At 54.9% G+C, this 23,603-nt stretch overlaps 1 protein-coding gene across 11 annotated transcripts in view; it reads right to left on the reverse strand.

Annotated features, from left to right (window-relative positions):
• The window catches only part of COL13A1 (collagen type XIII alpha 1 chain), a 79,012-nt gene extending 61,360 nt beyond the window's left edge, over window positions 1-17,652 (reverse strand). For 4 of the 11 annotated variants that reach the window (XR_010935965.1, XM_067710699.1, XM_067710696.1 and 1 more), the window contains exons 1-7: window positions 17,507-17,555; window positions 14,776-14,811; window positions 11,963-11,989; window positions 10,785-10,835; window positions 2,961-2,996; window positions 2,150-2,176; window positions 1,512-1,538 (exon numbers count right to left, since the gene is read on the reverse strand). Coding sequence is in view for 7 of the 11 variants with exons in the window: in XM_067710699.1 (XP_067566800.1) it covers window positions 1,512-1,538; window positions 2,150-2,176; window positions 2,961-2,996; window positions 10,785-10,835; window positions 11,963-11,989; window positions 14,776-14,790 (183 nt within the window). In the remaining 4 variants the exon portion in view is untranslated. Of the gene's footprint in view, window positions 1-1,511; window positions 1,539-2,149; window positions 2,177-2,960; window positions 2,997-10,784; window positions 10,836-11,962; window positions 11,990-14,775; window positions 14,812-17,506 lie in introns of all 11 variants that reach the window. The other 7 variants (XR_010935967.1, XM_067710702.1, XM_067710697.1 and 4 more) reach the window with 4 other exon arrangements.
• Between the last annotated feature and the right edge of the window lie 5,951 nt (window positions 17,653-23,603).

Genomic DNA, 23,603 nt, shown 5'->3' on the forward strand with positions numbered 1-23,603 from the left:
TTTGTTGATCCCACACAGTTTTATTTCAATAAACTGAAATATTGAAGAGCAAGGAGAGTACAACAAAAATCTGAATTTCAAGTTTCTTTTAAGTATTTCAAGGTCCAACAACACAGGGCACCAATTAGCTCCTGAGCCTGCCCCTTTAGGACAGGTCAGGGCGATGTGCCAGCTTGGCACCTGTCGTGCTTCCTCTGTGCCAGGCACTGTTCTAAGCACTTGGCGTGAATTAACTCCTCTCGTCCTTAGGACGGCCCTGTGAGTTGTGGGACAAGCCATGAATGCAGAGTCCTGGCTCTCTTCTATGCCACTTGGGGGGCCCCGGTCCTGTCTACGCCTTACATCAGATTCTCGGGGCTACTGTGAGGTGGGTGGGGCAGAGGTGACCCCCCTTTGACAGGTGAGGGCACAGGTTAAGCATGTGAGGGTGAGCCCCAGCCCCCCATGTTGGATGCCCAGCAGCAGGTAAACCACCCAGGAAGGGAGGCGAGTGGGAGACGGACAGATGCTAAACAGGCCAAGATAATTACACTAGACAGCGTGTTGAATTAATAGCTTGGGGTCCCCATGCCAAGCCAAACAGAAGCCTAATGGCTCTGTGGCCTGTCGGATTTTGACGGACGACTATGAGGTGGACGGGGGACCTATCACACTGATGTGAGCTCATGGGAGAAGGGGTGGCCCTACCGTTCCCTGTTCAAGTTAGTTCTGACCCTGAGACAGATGGGGAAGACTCACGGCGGGTGAAGTGGGGTGGGGCAGAGGGATGGCAGAAAGGGGAGTCCCCTAGAAGGGTCCCTTTCTTTCTAAACAAAGGGCCCTGGCAGCAGAAGGAGACACGGTGGAGGGTAAGGGCCTACCACGTGGGTCTCACTCCCTGTTCTGTTATTTAGGAGTTGTGTAAACTCAGGCAATACACACAACCATTCTGAGCCTTGATCTGCCCTTTCATAGAGTGGGGATGATAAGCTGTTGGGAGGATTACAGAGCAGTGCCCTGCTGAGGGCCATCACTGTTCCTTCCGGGGTGGCACGGACTGGGTTAAGGCTCTCCAGAAGGTGGGAAGGGGCCAGGAGGAAGGTAGGGGCAGAGGTCTGCTTCTCTGGGTCTGCCTTGTGCCCGGCTGGGGCAGGAGCGCCTGGAGCCCTGGGTGGCCCAGAGCAGGGAGCACGAGGAAATCAGGCTCAGGACGAAGTGCCCGATGGGTACCCCTCGGCCCCCCTGCGAGTGCTGGATGAGAGCGGCGGTTTGGGAACACTAGCTGCTAATTCTGTGTGACACTGGCCAAGTGCAGACGCTCTCTGGACCTCCCTTCTCTCATTCTTCAGGTGGAGAAGCCCCCTGCCGCCTCTCCTCCCTGCGCTGAGCGAGGACCTAGGGGGACACGTCGCACCCAGCCGGGGAGTGACCATGGGGCGGCCACTCCCGCTGCGGGGCAGTGCTTCTGTGGCCCGTGAGGGCTAGGCTGACCCCCGCACCCCTCGAGGGAAGGCAGGAAAGCTGGGTCTTACCGTCTCCCCTTTTGGTCCGGGGCGGCCCTGGAAGGAGAGGAGCACGAGTGCTGGTTGAGTCGTTTGCACCCCAGAAGTACCCCAGCCCCACCCCCCAGTCACACAGGGCTCCTCCCGTGAACGTGTGCGTCTGGGGCCCAGTGAAAAGGACTGAGATGAGCAGAGAGGAGCTCTGGACGGGAAGCAGCCTCCATGTGGACTTGGGCATGTATTGGGGCTCGACCGAGATGGAGACACCGAGTAGCACACAGGAGGCGCCCTGCGGGGCTGGGGGCAACGGCGCGAGCCAGAGCTCTCCAGCCCTCTCCTCTCCCGCGGCCTCCTTGCCTCACTACCTTCCAGCCCCTTCCAGGAGGCCCCGGAATCAGTAGATTCTAGGATGGCTCTTGCTCCAGATACTGAGAGTGCAGCTTGGAGGCCGTGGACTTGTGCCCAGGGGAGGCTCATGGGGGACAGGGCAACTCATGCAAATGGCCTCTCCTCCCCTTCCCACTGGCAACGACTTTCCGCCCCAAGAACGTTCATTTTATCTGAAGCGTCTTCCAAGGAGTCGGGGTCTCACAGAAGGACGAGGAGACCCCGGGTTAGTGACCCGGACTAAGTGGGGGGGAGCCCATAGCCCGAGAGGGTCCACTCACCGGTTTGCCGTCAAGCCCAATGGGACCCTGAAAGAGAAAGAGGCCAGATGTAAAGACTGAGCATCACAGCTGTCCTGGCAGAGAGGCAGCCTGGGAGGTAGTTAAGGGCACAGGTTCTGCACTATAACAAGTTAGGGATCACATCTCTGCTTCACCACTTGCTGTTATGAGACCATGGGTAAGCTTAAACCTCGCTTTCCCATTCTAAAGTGGGGAGTAAAGGAATCTCCCATGAGGGGTCTTTGGGAGTGAACGAGATGCCCCCTGCCCCGTGCTGGCACGAGGGAGAACCTGACGGGTGGCAGTCGCCATGGCATCAAAGTCCTTTTCACCTCGAGTGGAAAGTGGAGGGCGCGTTCCTGGAAAGCAGGGCTGGCCAGCGCCGAGGCCTGCGGGAAAGGGGGAGCTGGCTGCTCCCTGCCCGCCTCTCATAATCTGTTTTAGGCCTTAGGCAGGGCTCCCAGGACATCCAGATGGCCACATGACTGCCCCCAGCAGGCGGATCTACTCTCAGAGCCAGGTCAGAGGTGGCCTCCGAGCGGTGCGTCATCTGCCCCACAGCCTAGGGTCCTGTGGCTTCACAGCCTGTCCTGTCTGCCACCCCTGCAGGTCCGTGTTGGTGTCCCTGTCCCCTCCTGCACCGTAAGCCGAGCGCTGGGCTACTCTCCTCAGTTACTCTCCACGAAAGGCTGCAGGAGAGGGTCCTTACCAATGGGAATTTGGAATGGCAAAAGCAGTTTGAGGGCCGGCCCTGCCTGAAGTTTAACATAGCCAGGCCCAGGAGTCGCCAGGGGCACAGCTGACCACTTACCGGAAATCCAGGAAAACCTCGAGTGCCCGGCTGACCCTGAAAAGAGCAGGAGAGGAGTGAGTGTGGGCGAGGAGGAGAGGAAGCCACACCTTAGTCCCCCGTTCACCTTGGCTCCCAGAGGATCAGTGGTTTCCCTCCCACTCCTCTGTGATCATCCGTGAGAGACACAGGCTGGGAGGCAGGATGGAGAAAGGAGATGGACCATCATAGGAAATCTCCTCCAGGGAGTGGGGTGGGGAAGGGAAAAGCAGGTGGCCAGCATCCTTTGGGTTTTTCTGGGAAGTAGCCTCCCAGAGCTCCTCACTGCCCGCCCAGATGCTCTGAACCTCGGCATGGGAATGGGATGGAGAGCAAGGACAATGGGGACAGCCTACAGCACGCTGAACTCCTGGACTGGGATTGTCTAAGTCCGCTTCATCTACACAGTCATTGTTCATGGTCACCTATCTAACGATGGTTTGGATATCGGAAATTGGCCTTTGGAATGTGTTTTCAGACCAGAACAGGTCGGATTGCCCACTGTCCTCTCGCCCTGGCTAATAGGGCTCTCCTGGTTGGGTAATCTCTGGATCCCCCAATCTTTGTGGGATGCAGAGCGATCATGTCCATTTTTCCGGAGGTACAGAGTGCACAGATCTCGGTATTCAGGTTGGAAATTAGAAGCAGGTTCACTGGCCAGATTCAGGACAAAAGAGAAGTGCGGAGGTGAGAAGAAGCCTGAGGCTATGCAGACCCAGGGCTGGAACGGGCTGACCAGGAGGTCCAGGGTGATGGAGAGCTACGAAACCTGGGTCCTGTCACTCCCCTTCTCAAGAACCAGCAAGGGTTCTCTTCTGCTCACATGCCATTCAAGGTCAGCCTCACTCTCATCCTGATGCACCATTTTAGCTCCTTTCCTGCCTCACCTTCCTACCTACTCTCTGCTTGGGCACCCTGGCTCACCTGCCTTTCAGTGGACACACCACATCTTTCACACGATTAGCTTTCAGCTTGAAGTCTCCCCTTGACTGAGATGGCCTCAGTCTCTTCCCAAGCTTGGGGTTTTGACTCTGGTAGACTGAGTTCTAATCGTGTCTCCACTGCCACCAATGGCTATGTGACTCTGAGCAAATGGCTTAACCTCCCTGAGCATCAGTCTCCTCATCTACAGAATGGGGATAACTGTATACACTCATAGGGTCGTTCAGCTACATCTGTAAAGCCTATTGAAATGCTAGCTGCCATCGTCAGATGTCTGTTAAACTGAACTGAACCTATAGGAGCACCAGAATAGAGCAAGGTTGTCTTTGATCCAATGTCTTAGGATCAATGGAGGTCTGTCCTTGCCAAGCAGTAGTTTCAGCATTGGCCCTTATCCAGAGGAAGATTCCTCTGGGTCCAACTGCTGTAAACCTGAAACACCTCCAGGCTGCTTGGGTCTTCCTTGAAGCTGTGGACATGGATGCCTAGAGGCCTCTGTTTGGGGGATATGCTCAGGGGACAAGGCTGGGTGGGATGGGGTCCCTGCTGCCAGGGTCCAGGCAGGGAACCAGCTGGAGCATGCTGTGGGCCCGGGATGGGCTTGTGGGAAGCATCCCAGAGGGCAAGAGCGTGGAGATGCCACTCATGTACCAGAAGGGCCCCAGGCCTCTGTCCTCTCAAGGATAAGTGATGCTAAGAATAGCACTAAGAAGAAAACCTGGAAACCACCCAGTGTAAACTTCCAGCTACGCTGAATGCTGAGAGGCCTGAAGAAAAGGTCAGGAGGAGAGGATTCCAAGAAACATCTTCAAGTCCCACTCTGGGTAATGTTTACATGGTAGGGATAATCACATGGTTTGCTAATTACAGAGCTGTCCCTGGTAGCAGGACGCATCTCTCCCACCCAGAGCCAAAGCCAGGGCTAACCAAAGCTTTTTCAGGGATCTTGGGAAGAATGTTGTCATTGACCAAATGGAAACTGGGACTCTACTTCCTGGAGAGGTCGGGCCTTGGTGAGGCACTTGGAGAGGCTTGGAAATGGATTTCAGTTTCCATGTCTTCATATCTATACTGAAGGTGGACATCTCTTCCAATGTTTGTTGACCCATCCTATTTATTTGTGAACTGCCTGTTTGTATTCTTTACCAATAATTCCTACTACGTTTATCTTTTTCCTACTGATTTGAGTAGAGCTCTTTGTCAAGAATAGTAACTGAGAGTCATATGTGTTGCAAATATTCTTTCCAATTTGGCATTTATCTTTTTTATGCTATATTTTCTGCCGTGTGGAAGTTCTACATTTATGCCGACAAACATATCAATCTTTTCCTATGGCTTCTGGGTTTTAGGTCATGTTTTTTTAAAAAAATTAATTAATTAATTTATTTTTGGCTGTGTTGGGTCTTCATTGCTGCGCACAGGCTTTCTCTAGTTGAGGCGAGCGGGGGCTACTCTTCGTTGTGGTGCGCAGGCTTCTCATTGTGGTGGCTTCTCTCATTGCAGAGCACAGGCTCTAGGCAGGTGGGCTTCGGTAGTTGTGGCACACAGGCTCAGTAGTTGTGGCTTGCGGGTTCTAGAGCGTAGGCTCAGTAGTTGTGGCGCATGGGCTTAGCTGCTCCGTGGCATGTGGGATCTTCCTGGACCAGGGCTCGAACCCGTGTCCTCTGCATTGGCAGGCGGTGGATGCTTAACCACTGCACCACCAGGGAAGTCTTTAGGTCATGTTTTGAAGGGACTTCCTCAGTTCAGAATTATAAATGTTTGCTCATGCTTTGTCCTCATATTTTATGGCTGCATGTTTTACATCTGAGTATTTTGTTCATTTGAAATTTACTCTGATTTCTAAACTGTTTGTCAGTTGTCTCAGCATCATTTCCTGAACAATCTATCTTCTCTTTCTATTGTGAAATGAAGCCTTTATCATGGACCAAATTCCCAGATGCGTTTGACTTTACTTCTGTTCTATTTGTTGTTTTAATTGCTCTGTTTCTATAATACGTTTTGATGGCTGGTAGAACAACTAAACCCCTCCTCCCCTACCCCCCTTACTCTATGTTTCAAAAAGTTTCTGAAATTCTCATAACTTTTATTTTTCCAAATGAAATTGAATGTTACTTTGTTGGACTCCTAACTCCACCCCCCAGATTCATGGGTATTAGGATCATGTTAAAATTGTGGATAGATTTTTTTGTAGATTAATTTACAGATTAATGTTATATCCTTCTATACAAGTACAAGGGAAATAAGCTTTACACTGCTCTCTAAAATCTCTTCCTTTAATTCGAGGCCAGGGAAGAGAGGGAGCGAAGTGCATCCCTGTTTTTCGGAAGTGGACCTACGTCTATTCCTCCCTACCTTCCTCCTGCCTGCACTTGTGTGGGGTAAAGCAACACAGACAAACTGAAGTTTCTGGTAGGAAGGACGCTACCAGGAGCTCTCCCTTCCCTCTTATCTAACCCCTGAAAGAGGGCCAGTCGTGGATCTGTCCAGAGCATGCCTTATTCTACCTCCGCTACCCCAAGTCAGTGCTGGCTATCTTTTAAACAAGACTCTGCTGGTAAATGCTTAATCCCGTTGGGGAGAGTGGGGGAGGAGAGCCCTGCTTTGTACAGCATTTGCCAATTTCTGTAAATCTGTGATTCTGTAAATACTCCCACCACAGCCCGTTTTAAGCTTGAAAAGTGATGTCACTGAACGCAGAGTTGGGAGAGGGTGTGTGTGACCCACCCTCGTGAGCCGCCTCCACTCACTCTGACCTCCGGCAGCAAACGGAAGGCCAAACATTACAAGGACATCCCAAATCTATCACCTTCAGATTGAACTCATCTGCCCCCGCACAATCTGCTTCTCCCTTTGGGGAAGGGCACTGCCAGGCACTCCGCTACTCAAGTCCGAAAGATGGGGTCACCTTGAACTCCTCTTTCTCCGTCAATCCCCGTTTTTATCATCACTAAATTCCGTCAATTCCCCTTCCAACATATCTCGCCAGTCCAGCCCTCCCAACAGCCCCACTGACTGTGCTCCAGTCCAGGCCTTGACGATTACAAGTTCCTTCCTGCCAGCCCCATACCTGCAGCCTCTTCTAAGCATGCTCCGTGCTGGAGCAGGAAGGATCAGGGGAGCTTTTTTTTTTTTTTTTTCGGTACGCGGGCCTCTCACTGTCGTGGCCTCTCCCGTTGCGGAGCACAGGCTCTGGACCCGCAGGCTCAGCGGCCATGGCTCACGGGCCCAGCCGCTCCGCGGCATGTGGGATCTTCCCGGACCGGGGCACGAACCCGCGTCCCCTGCATTGGCAGGCGGACTCCCAACCACTGCGCCACTAGGGAAGTCCCTGGGGAGCTTTTTAAACTGCAAGTCTGATCGTGTTCCTCCTCAGCAGAACACAATCCAAGGGGTCTGCACTGCCCTCGGGGTAAAATCCTGACTCCTGAACATCGTGTCCTTCATGATCGGGCCCTTGCTCACCTTGCCAACCTCTCTCTCACCATCCTTGCTCTTGCTTTGCTCTGGAAAGAACTTCCCCCATTTCTCCGGTAGTTTACGGGAACCGCTCCTGCCTTGGAGTTTCAGCACTCCTCCCCAGCCTTGGTGCCTGGGACCTCTGATCCTCCTTGATCACAGTTTAGTTACCTCTTCCTCCCGGAAGCCTTCCCTGCCTGCCCTCACCCCGAGTCAGGTGCCTCCTCATCTTCCACAGCTCCCTAACCGTCCCCAGCTGAGCGCTGACTGTCTGTACTATAATCGCTATGGGATGGCTTCTCTCTGCAAAGGGCAAGCGGGCTGCAGTCAGGTTTTCATCTTCTACCCAGCACCTAGGATGTCGTAGGTGCCTGACAAATATTAATGGAACAAATAAACGAAGAAACACTCAATGGGTGTATTGACCTGGTGTCTCACTGTGAATGAGGGCTGGAAGTTCAGACAGTTCCTCCTGGCCCCTGAAGAGAACCTGGGGTCTCTGGGAAAGAATGAGCTCCCTCTGAGATGGGGGGCATTTCCTAGCCTGGCAGCTGACCTCTCCAGTGCCTGTGGGGCCAGCCAGCATCTCGGGGTCCCAGCCTCCTGCTCAGTTTAATGGGGCCCACCGCTCCGGCACCTTGCCTCACTGGAATGTGAACCATCCTTCTCCAAAGAGCCCGGATGGCGCCCCCTTTGCACGGACCGTTTACGAAGCTGCAAGACAGGAGGCAGGTGGCCGCTGAGAGTGGCAAGGCTGGTTCTCATTAGCAGCATGTGTCCTAGGCCCTTCCTGGCTGAGTGGAAAGCCACATGTTCCCCATCATCCCGGGCCGCAGAGGGCTTGCCCACTTGACCTCTACCCCTTAATTGCAATCGGTCCCATGGTCTTCTGCGGTCCCCTGCTCTCAGCAGCTCCAGGCGGCTTCCTAGGAGGAGCTAAGGGGGTTGCCCTGGTGTCTAGCGAGGACTCAGCAGGGGCCCCAGCCATCTGGGTGAAGGTCACACACACAGGCCAAAATCCGAGGACACTGGGCTTGATCAAGCCTCCTGGTGCCATAAAGCCTCCCCCAACATCAACACAACACCCACAGGGAGGACTGTTTTTTCAAGGTAAATATCCTTTTTAAACAGTAGAGCTTAAAACGTGGAAGGCGCTGTTGGAGAAAGAATGCTGGCTTTGGAATGAGGCCGACCGGGCCCAAACCAAGCTCCAGCACGGAGGAGCCGTGTGACCACAGGCCAGTTATGGACCTCTGTTTCCCGCTCTGTGAAATGGGCTGGCAGCTTTCCTGGGGGCCGGAGGGACTGGAGGAGGCTGTCACATACACAGGCTTTCAGTGTAGGACCTAGCATGTCTCCTAGGTGTCCAGAAGAGGGAAGCTATTGCTATTACTGGAACAGAAGGTACCCTTCACCACTGGAACCATGTCCAGCGCGGTGGGTATATTGATACACGCTGGGCTGGAAGCAGGGGGAGCTGAGGCCCCCGGAGCATATTCTCCAGAAGTGAGGCCTTTTCAACCACTTCTAGGTCTCCAGCTGACATGACACTGCTGAAAGATGCTGCTAAGAGGCTGTGAGAGGACCAGCCTGATCCACACAAGGGAACATCTGTGGTCAGACCAGGAGGCAGACAGAGATGCTGGCCAAAGGGTAGGGCCTGTATTCTGTGCTACTGCCCTGTCCTCCTAACAGGTCCACCCCAGATTCCGTCCTTGTCGTTGGAACCTGGGGGACTGTCTTTCTCTGTGACCTCCCCATGTCCTAGTCGGCCCCTGGCTGTGTACCCCACCTGGGCTCAGGGCACCCACACTGTGGCTCCCCCAGTACACGAGGGGGCTTACAGCCCAGCGGGACGGTGGCCACGTGAGCCAGAAGCACAGGTGACGGGAACCCCGTGGCTGGGTAGCATCAGGGGTCAGAGTGTAGACTCTGAGCACACGGCCCGGGCTGAGTGTCAAATCCCAGCACCATGGCCACACTCTCATGTATGGCCTTCGGCAAGTCACCCGGCCTCGCTGTGCCCTGCTTTTCTCATCTATAAAGTGGAGGTGCTAATGGTGCCTACCTGTGGAGTTCTCGTGAGGATTAAGTGAGCTGCTATGTGTAAAGGTGTTAGGATACTGCCTGCCACAGAGTAAGTGCAAAGTGTCAGCCCTCAGCACTGTCGCGTGCTCTGAGCTGGTAGAAACCTTGCAGGGAAGGCCTGTCCACGCAGCCCAGGCCCCTTCAAGCCCTGCCTCCAGCCCAGGCCCCCGGCCTGCCCGCTGGCCCTGCTCCCCAGCTCCATCCTTCGGCTGCCCTCTCTGACCTTCTCGGCTCTCCCTCTCTGCTCCCAGCTCTCACCATAGCCCCTTCCTGGCTGCAGAGCCGTCAGGGCCTTGCACGTAGCTTAGCAATTTGCTCTCTGACCCCCCTCCTCTCCCTAGTCAGTGGGTAGGAGCCTCCTGCTTCCCACTGAACGCAGGGGAATGGGTAGGGGGCGCGTCACCACCCATTGGGCGAGGCTCTGGGAGCATGAGGCTAGGCTCTGGGTCCCTACCCCTCTCAACTACGCACGGCAGGGCAGGAAAAGAGCACAGCAGAGCATGGAGACTGCAGCCTGTTGCTGCGGGGGGAGCCTTGGGCGCCCGGGGTCCTGCGTTCTAACCCTGCTTCGGCCTCTATGTGTGGGACCCTGGCCAAGCCCCTTCCTCTCCCCAGGCCTCAGTTTCCCCTTCTGAGAAGGTCGTGCTAGACCATCCTTGAGGTCCTTTCCACCCCGACATTTGGCGATTTTATCGAAGTCCCTTGGGTCGGACGCTCTGAGAAAAACAGCCATTCCTCCTTCCCATAGTCACGCTATCTTCCCGCAGCATCGCCCACGCCCCCCCTTGGTCCCTAAGGAAGCCTATCTGAGGGGAAGGCTCTCTGCTTTTCCCCAGCCCCCAGCCACTGGGTGGGGGGGACTGGGACCCAGCACTGAGCACAGAACCAGGGCCTTTGAGGGCGAGAGGCGGGCTGGGCTCTGTCAAGAGCAGGAGAGGGTGCTTGGCTCAAGAGACCTGGGCTCTGGGGTAACTGCTTCTTGGGCTTCTGGAACGTGTCCCCGGGAAGCCGGAGCACGGCCACCACCGCCCTCCCGGGAGAGGAGCCAGCACTTTCGCCCTCTGCCTGTGAACAGCAGGGCCGCCTCACAGCTGCTGTTGTTTCACGGCTACAGGGTAGGGCCTTGTGAACCCTCCCGAGAGGCTGTAACTGAGGTCCGTTTAGTCAGGCCGCTTTCTTTAACATCAGCAGCAGTGAGGCCTGGCCCGTGGTGGCCGTCACACCCAGAGGCGTGGCCAGGACCCGCGCTGGCCCCCCACAGGCCTCCTTACTAACTCACCCATCCCCCCACCCCGAGGAAGGGCAAGAGCCACTTACCGGGGGGCCGCGGGGACCGATGATGGACATCCCGGCATCTCCTGGGGCTCCCTGTGGGGGAGAGAAAGAGGGAGGAGGGGGAGAGGGAGGGGGGCAGGGGTGGGAGGGGAAGAGTAGAAGGGGGCAGCTGGCAGGTGGGGAAGGCGGAGCGGGTGAGGGTGGGTCCCGAGAGCCAGAGGACAAAGCGGGGCAGAGGATACGGGGGAAGATGAGGGACCCAGAGGAGAGGAGATGAAAAGGGGATGGATGGAACATTCGAGAAGGATCGAGAAGGGCAGTGGGGAAGCAGGAGGAATGAAGAGAGAAGTGAGCAAGAGCATGTGGTGTGGGGACCAGGGAAAGAGGGCAATGGGGCCCAGGCCGGAAGCGGGAGAAGAGGATTCAGTGCAGTGATGGGCAAGAGGGGGCCCAGGGAGGGATGGGGAGGGGGGAGGGAGGGAGAGAGGAGGCCTCAGCTCAGCCATGGCTGCTGAGGCCCCAGAGGCATCCCCACAGGGCCCTGCTCAGGATGCTCCCAACCTGCCCCAGCCCCAGCCAAGTTTCACACCCCCTGAGGTCTTCTTCCCCAGCCCCAGGTGGCCACACGGCTTCACACCCTGGCCCCGGGCTGGAGCTGCTGTAAAGAGAGGGTGGGGAGAAGACACACACTTGCTGTTGGGCCCAGCAGCCCTGAGCCTGAAGGTGGGAGCTGCCTTGCCTCCTAGTCCTGGTGTGACTAGGTGTAGGTCTGGGTGTTTCCCTGGGGGACTCTCTCTGGAGCAGCACAAATAGAGTGTCTAAATCTGAGGGACCAGTGAAGGGCTAGGGAGGGGCTAGAACCAGCTACACAAAACAGCACTTGCTGCTCTCCTTGCCTCTGGGAAGGGTGACTGCCTAAGGCTGAAATCAGTGCGAAGAGGCCACATGCAGCCTCTGTGGGCAGGGGACACCCCCTCAGACCTCAGCCAGGGAAGCTGGGACCCTTAGTCCAGGAGTCCCAAGACTCCTGCCCGATGGTGTGGAAGCTGTTAGGAAACCAGGCTGTGAGAGGCTGTGAGGGCAGAGCAGGACGAGCTGGCATGCTCCGCTGGCCTGTGTGCCAGGAGGAGGGGATGGGGGCCTCTGGAAGCCCCCCCAAGAGTCCAGGAGGTGGAGGCAGAGGCTGGGGTGGCAGTGCGGAGGGGAAAGTGTGGACTCACCTTCTCGCCTGGTTGGCCCTTTCCTCCCTGTGGCGGCCACATGCAACATGGAGTGCAGGGAAGAGACAGGGAGGGAGAGAAAAAAGAAAGGATGAGAGAGAGGCACACACACAAGAATTCGTGTTAATGGCACAACGACCCAACACAGGAAGTCACCGTGAAATAAGAAACAAAACAAAACACAGATGCTGACAGATGACAGGTCCTGAATCCAACGAGCACAGCACGTGGACGGCTGGTGTCTCAGCCTGAGGGCCGGCCCCAGCCAGATAACTAAGAAGGCAACAGTGGCAGGAGCCTTATGAGGCCCCCTTGCGAGGTGTGTGTGTGTGTGTGTGTGTGTGTGTGTGTGTGTGTGTGTGCGCGCGTGCGTGTGTGTGTGTAGGAGCCGTGGCCCCAGGGGTGGCCATGGGAGAGACTTTCCCAAGGACTCTGTGGTGAGGTGGAGTCTAGTTGTTTTGAAGGTCCGACCAAATACCAAGCACAAAACTGCCAATAGATGCGACAGGAGTCGTTAGGGGTGGCCAGGCAAGATGCGAGGAGGGACACGGGAAGACAGATAGAAGGACACACACACCTGGGGGATGGAGGATGTGGCCGGGACGCAGAGGAAAGTGGGTCACGGCCAAGGACCCCTGCGCACACAGTGGCCAGTGGATAGATGGCCCCAATCCGCCCTCATTCGTGGCAGCCCGTGGAGCCGCCTCTGGTGGATCATGGGAACAACGCAGGCATTTCACACCCACTGGCCACCCCAGCTCTTATCAGGGGGTCCATGCCAGGGCTCCTACTGGGCAGCCAAATGGGTCCATTGTCACAGTTAAAATAGCACCAGCAGCATGAAAGCACCAAAGTGGTTTGAAAATAGCTTTGTGTAGAAGGAAATGGGGAGACCTCCTGTGGCTCTCCTTCCTGCTCCACCGGAGGCTCAGGTGGACACTTCCCCGGCGGGGGACACATCCACAGGGCCCAAGAAGGAGGGCAGGAGCGGGTAGCCCTGGAGGGATTGCTCTGCACTTTGCAGGCTTCCCTGCAGGCCGGGTAGACTCCTGAAGCTGACCTGTCAGGAGCAAGGACTTTGGTGTCTTGGGTACAAGACCCAATTCTGCCCCAATCCTGGGCAAACTGAGTCTCAACATGCTCACTGATAAATGGGATCTCGGAGGGCTACGGAGAAGAATGTGCCTGGCCCAGGCCCACCCACAGCTAGCCTCTGAGAAAGGCGGCTGAATGCGTCTCGCTAATCTACACAGGGAAGGACCCAGTGACAGCCTGGGGGACTCAAGGTTTGGAGTTAGAGAACTGAAGCCTAGAGACAGGGTCAGGCAGGAATTGCACGGTGCTGTGATCTGGGACGTGGTTGGACAGTTGCACGCGGGGGTGGCCCAGGGCTCCCAGCCTCCATGTCTTGACAGACAGTTCTTGGGTAGCCCTGGGGAGCTCAAAGCTCTGTGACATGGAACACTTGTCCTGAACCTCTGAAATGTCCCAGGTCCTAGGCCTAGGACTGCGGCTTCTTCCTAAGGACCAGACCCTCCGTAGAGCTGTGATGCCAGTGGAGGGGGCCTGGGCAGGGTGAGTTCCATTATCAAGGTCAAGAGCACAGGTCTGGAGTCAGACTGCCTGGATTAAAGTCCCTGATCAGCCACTTCCTAGACCTGTGACCTTGGCACAGACACTTAACATCTGAGCCTCAGTTCTCTCATCTGAACAGTGGGGTAGAAACTGGGCCCACCTCATGCAGTTCTCGTGAGGGCTGAATCAGATGATGTGTGCAAAGCCCTTAGCACAGTGCCAAGCACACCAGCAGCACTTTCAAGTGTGAGCTATGATTTGGTGCCTTTTCTCTGGGCACTGGGTTCACACCAGGTCAGCAGACTCACACAGGATGCCATACCCAGGCCTAAGGCCAACCCGGCCCAGGAGGTGAGGTTACCAGGCAAAGCATGTGAGTGACATGGAAGGACGGCACGGGGCAAGTTGGGGCACCGGGAGCCAGGGTGGAAGTTGAGGCTGGCGGCTGGTGGGGAGTTCGAGGTCAGACGGGGAGAGCAGCTTGGGCCACGTCCTAGACTAGGCTGGGGGGTGGTGAGGCCAGCGTGTGGCCATCATTGCCTTAGGCTGCCACCAGGTGCTGCCCATTCCAGCCCCTCGGAGGCTAGAAGCCACCCGGAAAAACCCTGGTGCTGGGACCTTAAAGCCTAGCACCAACCTTCCCATTTCTGAGATACAAGCTCCCTATCAAATATGCCCTTTCATCATCTTATTGTTTTCAGCAGGAAACGATGAATGTTTTAACCCCCAGCCTCCTGCTGAGGATTTGGAGGCCCTGCCTGGAAGCAAGCCCTTTCTGCATCACTAGCCTCTGTCTAGGGAAGATGCCTACGGAGCTGGCTCCACTGCAGTTTCTGTAGAGCATTTTCTGTTTGCATTTCTTGCCATCTTTCGCTACTCTTGCCGGGGAATGGTTGCAGGAGCAGCTATAAATCTGGGGGTGAGCTGGCAGCCTCGGGAGGTTAGGGAGTGGAGTGGGTGGGAGTCCTCAGTAGTGACTGGCGATTAGCTTTATTCATGCCATCTTTGGATTTTTCCTTTGCCATGGCAGTTCTCTGGAGAGTAAAGCCATATAGCAAGATCGGAAGGATTGGAATAAAACTTTTCCCTCCTCCTTGAAGCAGACTTGGGTGGGGGAAGGGAGAGGTCCGACCCCTCCTTGGGGTGGGGTAGGCAACGCCTTGCCATGGTCTGCAGGACAGGCCGGCACGGGGAAGCAAGCAATGGCCACACAAGCAGGCACAGATGCTCCAACTCACCACACGTCCAGGCATCCCAATGGCACCTTTGTCCCCCTGATGGAGGCAGAAACATACAGATGTGACTGGAGCCAGGCCAGCACGTGAAGGACCCCATGGCTAGCTACACACCCAAGACCTGGTTTGCATGGGCACTTGGGATGATTCCCAGGCGTCACGTGGGTGAACTCGCCCCTTTCAGTCCCACAGACTGTCTGGCCGCATCCTCGTCACGCGGAACTAGGCACGGGGCAGGGTGAATGAATGGCAGCTCCCGTGTGACAGATGGGCGAATCACTTCCCTTGGTCTATCTCTGCCAGAGCTGGGGAGCAGCGCCCACGTCCCCCAGCTCCTCCCCAGGCCCTGTGTCTGCGAAGGCCACCAACAGAGTCCTGCCCCTCCTCACTGCCACAGCCAGGCCCCACCCCGTCCCGCGCCAATAGTGTGCCCTGTGGGTTCAGCCGCAACAGGAGTTTCAGCTGCTGAGAGGGAACGGCTCTGTTTTGCAGCCAGGGGTTACATCTTCTCACTCTGGAAATCTGCTTATTAAGTTTTGTTCCTCCCTCTTTTGGTAGAGAATATTTTTTTGCAATCATATATGTGCAGACCCATAAAATCTGGGGTGGGGCTTGGGGTTTGCCAGGGGCCTGGAAGGATGGAAAACAACAGGGGCTGAAAATCAGACGGTGTTTGTCCCGGCAGGAGAGAGCTGGGTTTGTGGGTTCCCCTGAAGGGTGGGCATTTCTGGGGTGATTCTGTGTCTGCTGATCTCACTTAGGCAAAACGTCCTGAGGGATGGCTAGCATCCCAAGAGGTATGTGGACGCACCAGGGAATAGCAACCAGCTCTGAATTAGGCTACTGTTACATGTACACTGTCAAGACCGAAGTGTCTTTAGTAAACCATTCAGACTTTGGGAAAGAGTGGCAGGGTTGCAGCGATACGTGGATATCTGTTATATATATATATATATATATATATATATATATATATATATATATATACACACACACGTGGATCTGTTTCTTGAACCTCCCTGAACATCCGGATCTCTCCCCCGGGACTGCTGGGAGGATGCCAAGAGACAATGGTTCTGGAACGCTAACTCCGGGTGCCTGGCACCTGGTGAGTGCTGTGTAAACTGCGTCTACAGGTAGTGAGCCCAGTATGGCCACAGGCAAGTGATTTTTATAAGCACGTGTGTACTTCACACTTTTGTATTTCACAAGAGACCAGCATCCGCAAATCTTTGTGTGGGTCACTCCCAGGTCCCTGTGCTCGGAAGCACGAGCAGGACTGTGACCCTCCCTGCTGAGGACGACAGGCCTGCTGGTCCCAACAACCCACTCACTCTTGGGCTTCTGAATGATACTGCAGGATGTGTGTTTTGGTTTCTTTTCATTTCTTTTTTAAAACTAATGTTCTTTGCAGTCCTGGCCATAAAATGCTCGGGTTAGGGGCTGGCATGGAAGGGCCAGAGGCTGAAAACTCTGTGCGGCAGCCCCTGCTCTGAGAATTGCCCCCAAATGCTTTTTAAAGGTGGACATTGTCAGAAAAAAACAAAGTCTGCCCACATTCTCCCAGTCAGCTGATTTTTCCCCTCCTTGGATTTCATGGGACAGAGTCCTCCGTCCTCCTTTGCTCCAGGGCTCGTACTTGCTGGGAGAGTTTTCATTTTCAAGGGCTAAACATTTGCCCACATGCGTTTCATTAAAAAAGTCACTGCTGGACATGAATTCTAGAAGCTGCTGGTTTAGTCAAGAGGTTACAGTATAATTCATGTCTAAAAGAGGAGTAACTGGGATAAGAGGGATGCACAGAAGGCTCTGGAATCCAGGGGGTGTGGCCTTCAGTGCAGGGAGAGAGGGCAGCCTGGTGCCAGCCCTGGCTCGGCCTCCACGCCCACCTCGGCCCTCTGGCTGGCTACAGCATCTCGCCTGAGCCACTACCCATCCAAGGGCCCGCAGTATCCGGTACTCAATGCCTCTACACCCCAGGCTACACCCCACAGGGCAATGCCTTTGAAGACTTTAAAGATAGTCCTCAAATGTCGAGTACGGACAGCAGGAAACAGTAGTATGGGATGGTATGTGGTAACACGGGACCTCAAACAGGTCTACAACTGAAGCTTGGACAATCGGACAAGCGATTGTACCTATCTGTTTCCTCATCCATAAAATGGGCATAATAATACCCATTTCATTGAGCTGGTGAGCAAATCAAATGTATAAGGAGGGATTAGCAGAGTGCCTGGCACCTATGAAGGTCTCAGTGAGACATGGCTACTAGTACTATTGATCCTTTTGTCCCAGAGTCCCCATGGTTACTCGACCCAGCCTCTCTAGCACTCAGAAATGGTAACTGGGGGGAAAACAAAGTTTTTGAGTCTACTCTTACCAGAGGACACAGGACAAAGCAGGGACAGTGGCCTTCGACTAAGCTGGTGCCTCCCGGTAAGGAGGACACCCAGTAAGTCAGGGGACTGCCTCCCCATCCAGCCCCCCATTATAGGGCCACCAGCATGGGAGTCAGGTGTGGCCCCGGATGGGCCTGCATGAAGTCATTTGCCTGCCTGGGCCCCAGGAAAGGTGCCAAGGAGCTTCACCCTCAGCTGTAGGTTAGAGACGCTGGAGAGAGGCCTCCTACCCAGACACACCTGGAGGAAAGCAGCCACCCAACCTCTCCCGTCCTTGGATTGAGAAAGAGCCCATGAGAGAGGTGCAAAGGAAAAAAGAAATGAAAGCTACTTACCGGGAGGCCGGGTCTTCCAGCAGGACCCTGAAATAAAGGGGGAAAGAGTGAAGTTTAGGAAGGTCAGGGTATTGTTCCACAGAGCCCAGCCAGCTGTGTGACCTTGGAGTCACTTGTGCTCTATAAGCCTCTGTTATTTTATGAACAAAATGAAGAGAGGGCCATAATCACTAAGCTTCCTTTCAGTTCTAGCATGCATTCACTCACTCATTCATTCATTCATTCAGAAAAACAGTTAGCAGTGGTCTCCTCCGTGCCAGGCTCAGGGCAGGTGCAGGGAACAGAAAGACAAGAATGTCCCTTCATATCTCTGTCCCTCAAGGATCATCAGGGCTCTAGGGCTCACCGGCATGTCCCCTCTCTCTGAGTCTCTGTGCCTCAGTGTCCCCCACTCATGTGTGTTGGTCCTGGCCTGGGAAAGGGCCCAAGGGGCTGGAGCTTGGTCTTCCCTGTCCTACGACACAGGGGAAGCTAGATGCCAGCTCTGATGGAGCCGGTCTGCCTGGGACGCTTCTGCTGGGCCTGCCCCATCTGAGCCGATGGACCATGGCCAGGGAGCAGGGTGTGGGAAGGGTGTGGGCCTCTCTAGGGGGCCTCTTGCCCTCTATTGGGATGGTGAAGGGGGCAGTGGGACTTCCTTCCTTTAATGCCTCTAACTAGCTTCAGGCCACCCTCTCTACAATGGGTTGGCGCTGGCAGTGAAGCAGGAGACTCGACCCCACCCTGTGTGGCTCCAGAAGTCTGCCTTCACTGACCACAGCCATGTCTTTCTCAAGCTCTTTTTTTTTTTTTTCTTTTTGCGGTACGCGGGCCTCTCACTGCTGTGGCCTCTCCCGTTGCGGAGCACAGGCTCCGGACGCGCAGGCTCAGCGGCCATGGCTCACGGGCCTAGCCGCTCCGCGGCATGTGGGATCTTCCCAGACCGGGGCACGAACCCGTGTCCCCTGCATCGGCAGGCGGACTCTCAACCACTGCGCCACCAGGGAAGCCCCTCAAACTCTTTTTTTATGACCCTAGGACTCCTGCCTAGCACAGTTCTGGGTATAGACTAAAGACTCCATACGATGGATCTGAAATCCCACTGAAAAGAGGAAAACATTCAAAAAAATGTCGATCATAATAGATATTCGCATAGTAATATGCACAGGAGGGGGCTCAGGAACAAAGCAGCTTCTGAGAAAGTCATGTGTTTTTCACTCTGGCCCCCAACTTCCAGATGGATCTGATACAAGGGGGCGGCAGAGAAACTGCTCTAGGAGCTGCCTGGTGAGGTGTCATGGGGCGCCGTGCGGAGTGGGAGGACCCCCTGCGGAGAGCTTCTGGAGCTGAGCCCCAGCCTGGCACGGCCGGGGCCTGGGGTCAGGAGAGATACAGTCTTGGTGTGGGAGAAAGCAGCAGGCTTTAGGTAAGTGCAGTGCTCTGCAGTCAGCCTGCCTGGCCGTCACTGACTAGTCGGTGACTTGGGGCAAGTCGCTTGGCCTCCCTGTATCTCAGTTTCCTCATCTTGTAAATGGGAGAACAATCATATCTACCTCTCGGGACTGAATGAGATAATTTGTGTAGAGCACTCAGCACACGGGCCGGGGCCGGCATCGAGCGAGCGCTGAATGCTGCGATCATTAGGAAAGAAGAGGACTGGCCGGGAGGTGCGTGGAGCTGGCCCCTGGTCTCGCCCTCCAGAGGCTCTGCCATCAGGTGAGTTTCTCTCCTTCCAGATGTCCTGCTCTTCCCATAGACCCACAGCGGTGCCAGGAGGGGGTCTCAGGGTGCCCACCTGGAGACAAGTCCATCTGCCTCAGGGCTGCTGAGGCAACGCAGGCAGCACCAGGAGTAATGCCCCTGGCACCACCCCACCCGCCGGGTCCCTTGCTCCTGAGGACATCCCAGAGGTGGGGGCGGGGGTGGGTGATGCCCCCCAGAGGACCAAGCTCGGGGGATGCTGGTTAGCGGCCCCGTGGGCATGCAGCCCGTGCCCACCCTTTCACTCTGCTTTGCCCCCAGGCACTAAAACGCAAGCTCCCAAGGCAGGCAGGGCACTTTCTGTTTTGTTCACGGATGTGTCCCCAGTGCCTTAAGGAGCGCTGAGCTCTTAGTAGCTCCTTATTTCATGTTTGTGAGCGAATGAACCTGAGGGCGGCTACCACAAACCTGGGGACTCAGCCCCTTCTTTCCCAGCTCTGCAAAGACAGCTCGGGCACCCAATGTTCTCAAACCAGAGCTGTAGCACTGAGCCAGTCCCCCTTCCTGTCATTTCTAAATGCTATCAGGGAGTGGGCCAACAAGCGGCCACGACCTCCCTCCCGTCCCAGGAGGCAGACGGGCCTGTGGGGAGTTCCCAACCTCACACAGGGGGTCTAACCCCGATAGGGACAGAAGGGCAGTCTACCCACTGCTCCTGTGTACTGAACAACAACATCACCTGTACGCGGGAGGAACTTCTCTAGGGTCTCAGCACCAGGAAAGCTATGCTTCACCCAACAGCCAGGGGTGCTCCCACCTTCCTGCCCCCTGGCTCTTGTAACAGCTCTGCTTCCCTCTTTGCTCCGACCACCAAGAAGCTCAAAGCTGCGTCTGTGGCTCATCTGCGCAGGATGTTGTGGTGTCATCAGCTCTGGATTCTCCTTGTTTTCTTGCCTCTGCTCTCCACACTCCCCTCCACTGTTTCCTTATCTAGTTTGTAAATAACCCCGAAATGTTTCTTGGAATAAGGTGGGGTAGAAATAAAATGAAATCGTAAATTAATTTATAAAAATACAAAGAATAATAATTTCTTCCTGAAAATTAAAGACTTGTCAGAATCTTTGGGGATCATCTAGGGAAGTCTTCTGTTTTTAGAATTTAAATGAGTTAATACATTCTAAATGGAAAAAATATATACGTACATACACACATACATGTGTATGCATAATATATATACATATACACATATATACATATACATACATATAATTATATATATTCCTTACAACACCTGGCTGAGTCAAGTACTATTACTACTCCCATTTTATAGATGAGGAAACTGAGGCACGGAGAGGTAAAGTAATTTGTCCAAGGTCACACAGCTAGAAGTGGCAGAGCCAGGATTCGGACCCAGGTGGCTTCCCTCCAGAGTCCATGCTTGAAATCACTCAATTACACTGCTTCCATAAAAGCACATGAGCTCCTAAGACATAGTAAGTGTTAGCTAGTATTTCAGCAAGGATCATTTTCAACCAGGGCTGGCAGCTGGACATCAAACATTTCCTTATATTCCTTCGGAGAAAGAGACATGCATACTTCCCTTGGTCATCTGCTTCAGTCTCACAATTCCTGTAATTAAGAAATTCTCTTAAATCTAGTGCAGGGATGGCCAGCAACTGTCAGCTTGAGTGCAGACTCCAGTGGATTGGTAGTGACTGAGTAAAGCATTCTGTTAAGAAGCCTCTTAATTGATTAGCGATGTCTGCCATGGACAGGAGTGGTGGGGTAGTGGTGGGCCCCACTGCTCAGATGATTCCTGCTGCTGCTTAAATCTATCCTCCATGGTTGTGTTATCTAGGCACTGACCACAGTAACCAGTGTCACCCCAGAGGTGCCCCTGAAAAACAGAGGGTGGCAGACAGGCATTGTGACCAGCTGCCATCTCCCTCTCCCTGCCTCTGGCTGGCGGCATTCTTCCTTTGCGGGAAGCAGAGAGAACGGGCTAGGGGGTGATTTCCACCCCGGCCAGCTTCCCATTTCCTCCTCATCCTGCCTTGTGGTTTCAGCCAGAGTTGGGTGAAGACTCAGGCCTCTTCTGCGTCAGGCTGAGAATCCAGGGAAGCTACCTGGGCTCCTCTCCCTCAGTCCATGGGAGTGGTGGCTGGGCCGGCAGGGACTGTGAGGAGAGGCTCACATCCCGCCCCCGCCCCGGCCCCGATCTGCTCTGCACTGCAGAGCCCCCAGCAGTGACAGCACCCTCCCTGGCTGGGGAAAGTTGTGGGGTGAGGCCAGCAGAAGCTCTCAGGATGCTGCATTCCTGGTGAGGGCAGCCCTCAAGTCAGGCAGGGACCCAGAGCTGACTTGGGTTAGCCCCGCAGCCTGGCTGTGGGAAGGAGGTATATGTGGAAGGTCCCTGGAATGGGGGGAGGTGAGGACCCTTTTTGGCTCTGGAAAAGCAGCCCATTTCCAGCCCATTTGCTGGAAAAGCAGCCCATTTCCAGCAGGTGGTCTGTCGAAGTTTCCTATGGCAGAGTTTATTTTGGAAGATTGATGACAGGAATTGAGATCTGACGTCCAAAGCATGGATGATAAATCATCCCTCCTCTTTTCAGGGAATGACAGGATTTTCCTCTCTCTCTGTAACTGAGCAGTGAGCGAGCTGGGCGGGATCGTCAGCCCAGGTTCAATGTGCCTTTCAGGACACAGATGGAATGGAACATCATGGTCTTGTTACAGCTTAGGCGGCTGTTCTTGTTGGTTCAGATCGAGAGAACAGCTATGGAAATGACTTCTCCGAGGAAGGGACGATGATAGGGCTGCTTTCATTATCCTTGAGAAAGATCTGATGTGGAGGGCTCGGCCCTTTCAACTCCGATACCCAGCTCCCCCGGCGACCTCTGGGCCTTTTGTTGGGATATCAAATGCTGTCCTCAGAAGACATGCCCCTGTTCTCTGGATCCATTACTTCGAGGAGACGGTCTCCTCGGGCTCTTCTCAGGTTCTCTGGAAATGGCTCAGCTCCCCCGCCCTGCCTCTGGCTTTAGGGTGATGCCAGGGGAAGGAGCCCGACAGGCTGCCTCTAGTTTGTGTTGTTTCCCAATCTAACCTGCTGACATCATTCTCTTACATAAAACCCCTGCCACTACCACCAACCACCACCTGCCCGAAGTGATCTGGCAAGATGGAGATGCCCACTCGGCGGTGCGGACACCGCATCCTCAGAAGCCGTCCACGCTTAGAGCCGCTCACCGACCTGTTTACTGAAAGGGCAGGGGACTTTCAAGGACCAAACCCGACCAGAGATGATCTCTTTCTTCTTTCTAATACCAGGTGCTTCTATGACTCCACTTGCCTCTTTGGGGGACAAAGGAGCAGGCTAACAATGGGGCAAACCAGCCTTTCAGATTGCAACTGGGACGTGTTCTGCCCGGGGCACAACTATGGTCTGGCCCTGGAGGCTGCAGAGGTGGGTGGAAAGCAAAATGACTGCCGTGTCAACCTTCTGGAGGGACCCTGCAGACTTCAGTGGAGGGTATAGGGGCCTCAATCCCCCCACCCAGGGCCCGGTTACCAGCAGGGAGCAAGGTCTTTCAGATGCGTGAGACCAGGCTTCAAGGGAGTACTTACAGGAGGGCCTGAAAGAGAGAGAGAAAATGCCGGGGTCAGTGTCAGTGCCATAAGGGCTGCTTAGAAGCAGCGTCCAAGAATTCTTCAGCTGAGGGGTTTCCATCTGGTCTTCGAAGTTTGTATTTTCCTGGCCCACTGTCACCAATATAATCTCTTCCCCCTTTATTTCATCTCTGTATTTTTATCACTGGATGAGAAATCCAGAGGTCTGGGCCCCAGGTGCAGCCAGGCCGGGGCCCTAACTTCCTGAACTGTCCTTTCCACACCTCAGCTTCCGACCCCACAAAACGCGCTCCCTGGGACCCGTCCCAGGTTGGGCACACAGTGGCTTTGCCGAACACAGGGCGCTGGGCACCAAGGCTTTTTGCCAAGGGTCAGAGTGTTACAGAACCTGGAAGCTGTGATTATCAGCATGCCCGTTGTCTCTCCACGCTCACACGAAATGCAACAGAAAACAGGCAGGAACAGAAGGGGCCAAAGGAGGTTTCTCACGGGGTTCCCCGCCTGATGTTTATCAGGCCTGTCCTGGTTTCTGTTAAGCTCTGAGTCAGGCTTTCTGCCCTCCTGGGTCCGCTGCCCACTCCCTCTTTCTCACCACCCGCCTCTGTGCCCTGGCCCTACCCTCCCTCCAAGCTCTCTCCTTTCTTTCCTCCTCCTTGTGGCCACTCTCCCTCCTCCCTCCCACAGGCCTCAGCATGAGCCCTATCTCATTAGGACAACAGCGGCAGCGGCGGAGAATTACAAATTCAAATGGTCAGCAAAAGGGGCAGGAGGACGGGTGGGGAGGTAA

Source organism: Pseudorca crassidens, chromosome 16 (genome assembly GCF_039906515.1).
Source record: "Pseudorca crassidens isolate mPseCra1 chromosome 16, mPseCra1.hap1, whole genome shotgun sequence".
In the NCBI taxonomy this organism is placed as follows: domain Eukaryota; kingdom Metazoa; phylum Chordata; class Mammalia; order Artiodactyla; family Delphinidae; genus Pseudorca; species Pseudorca crassidens.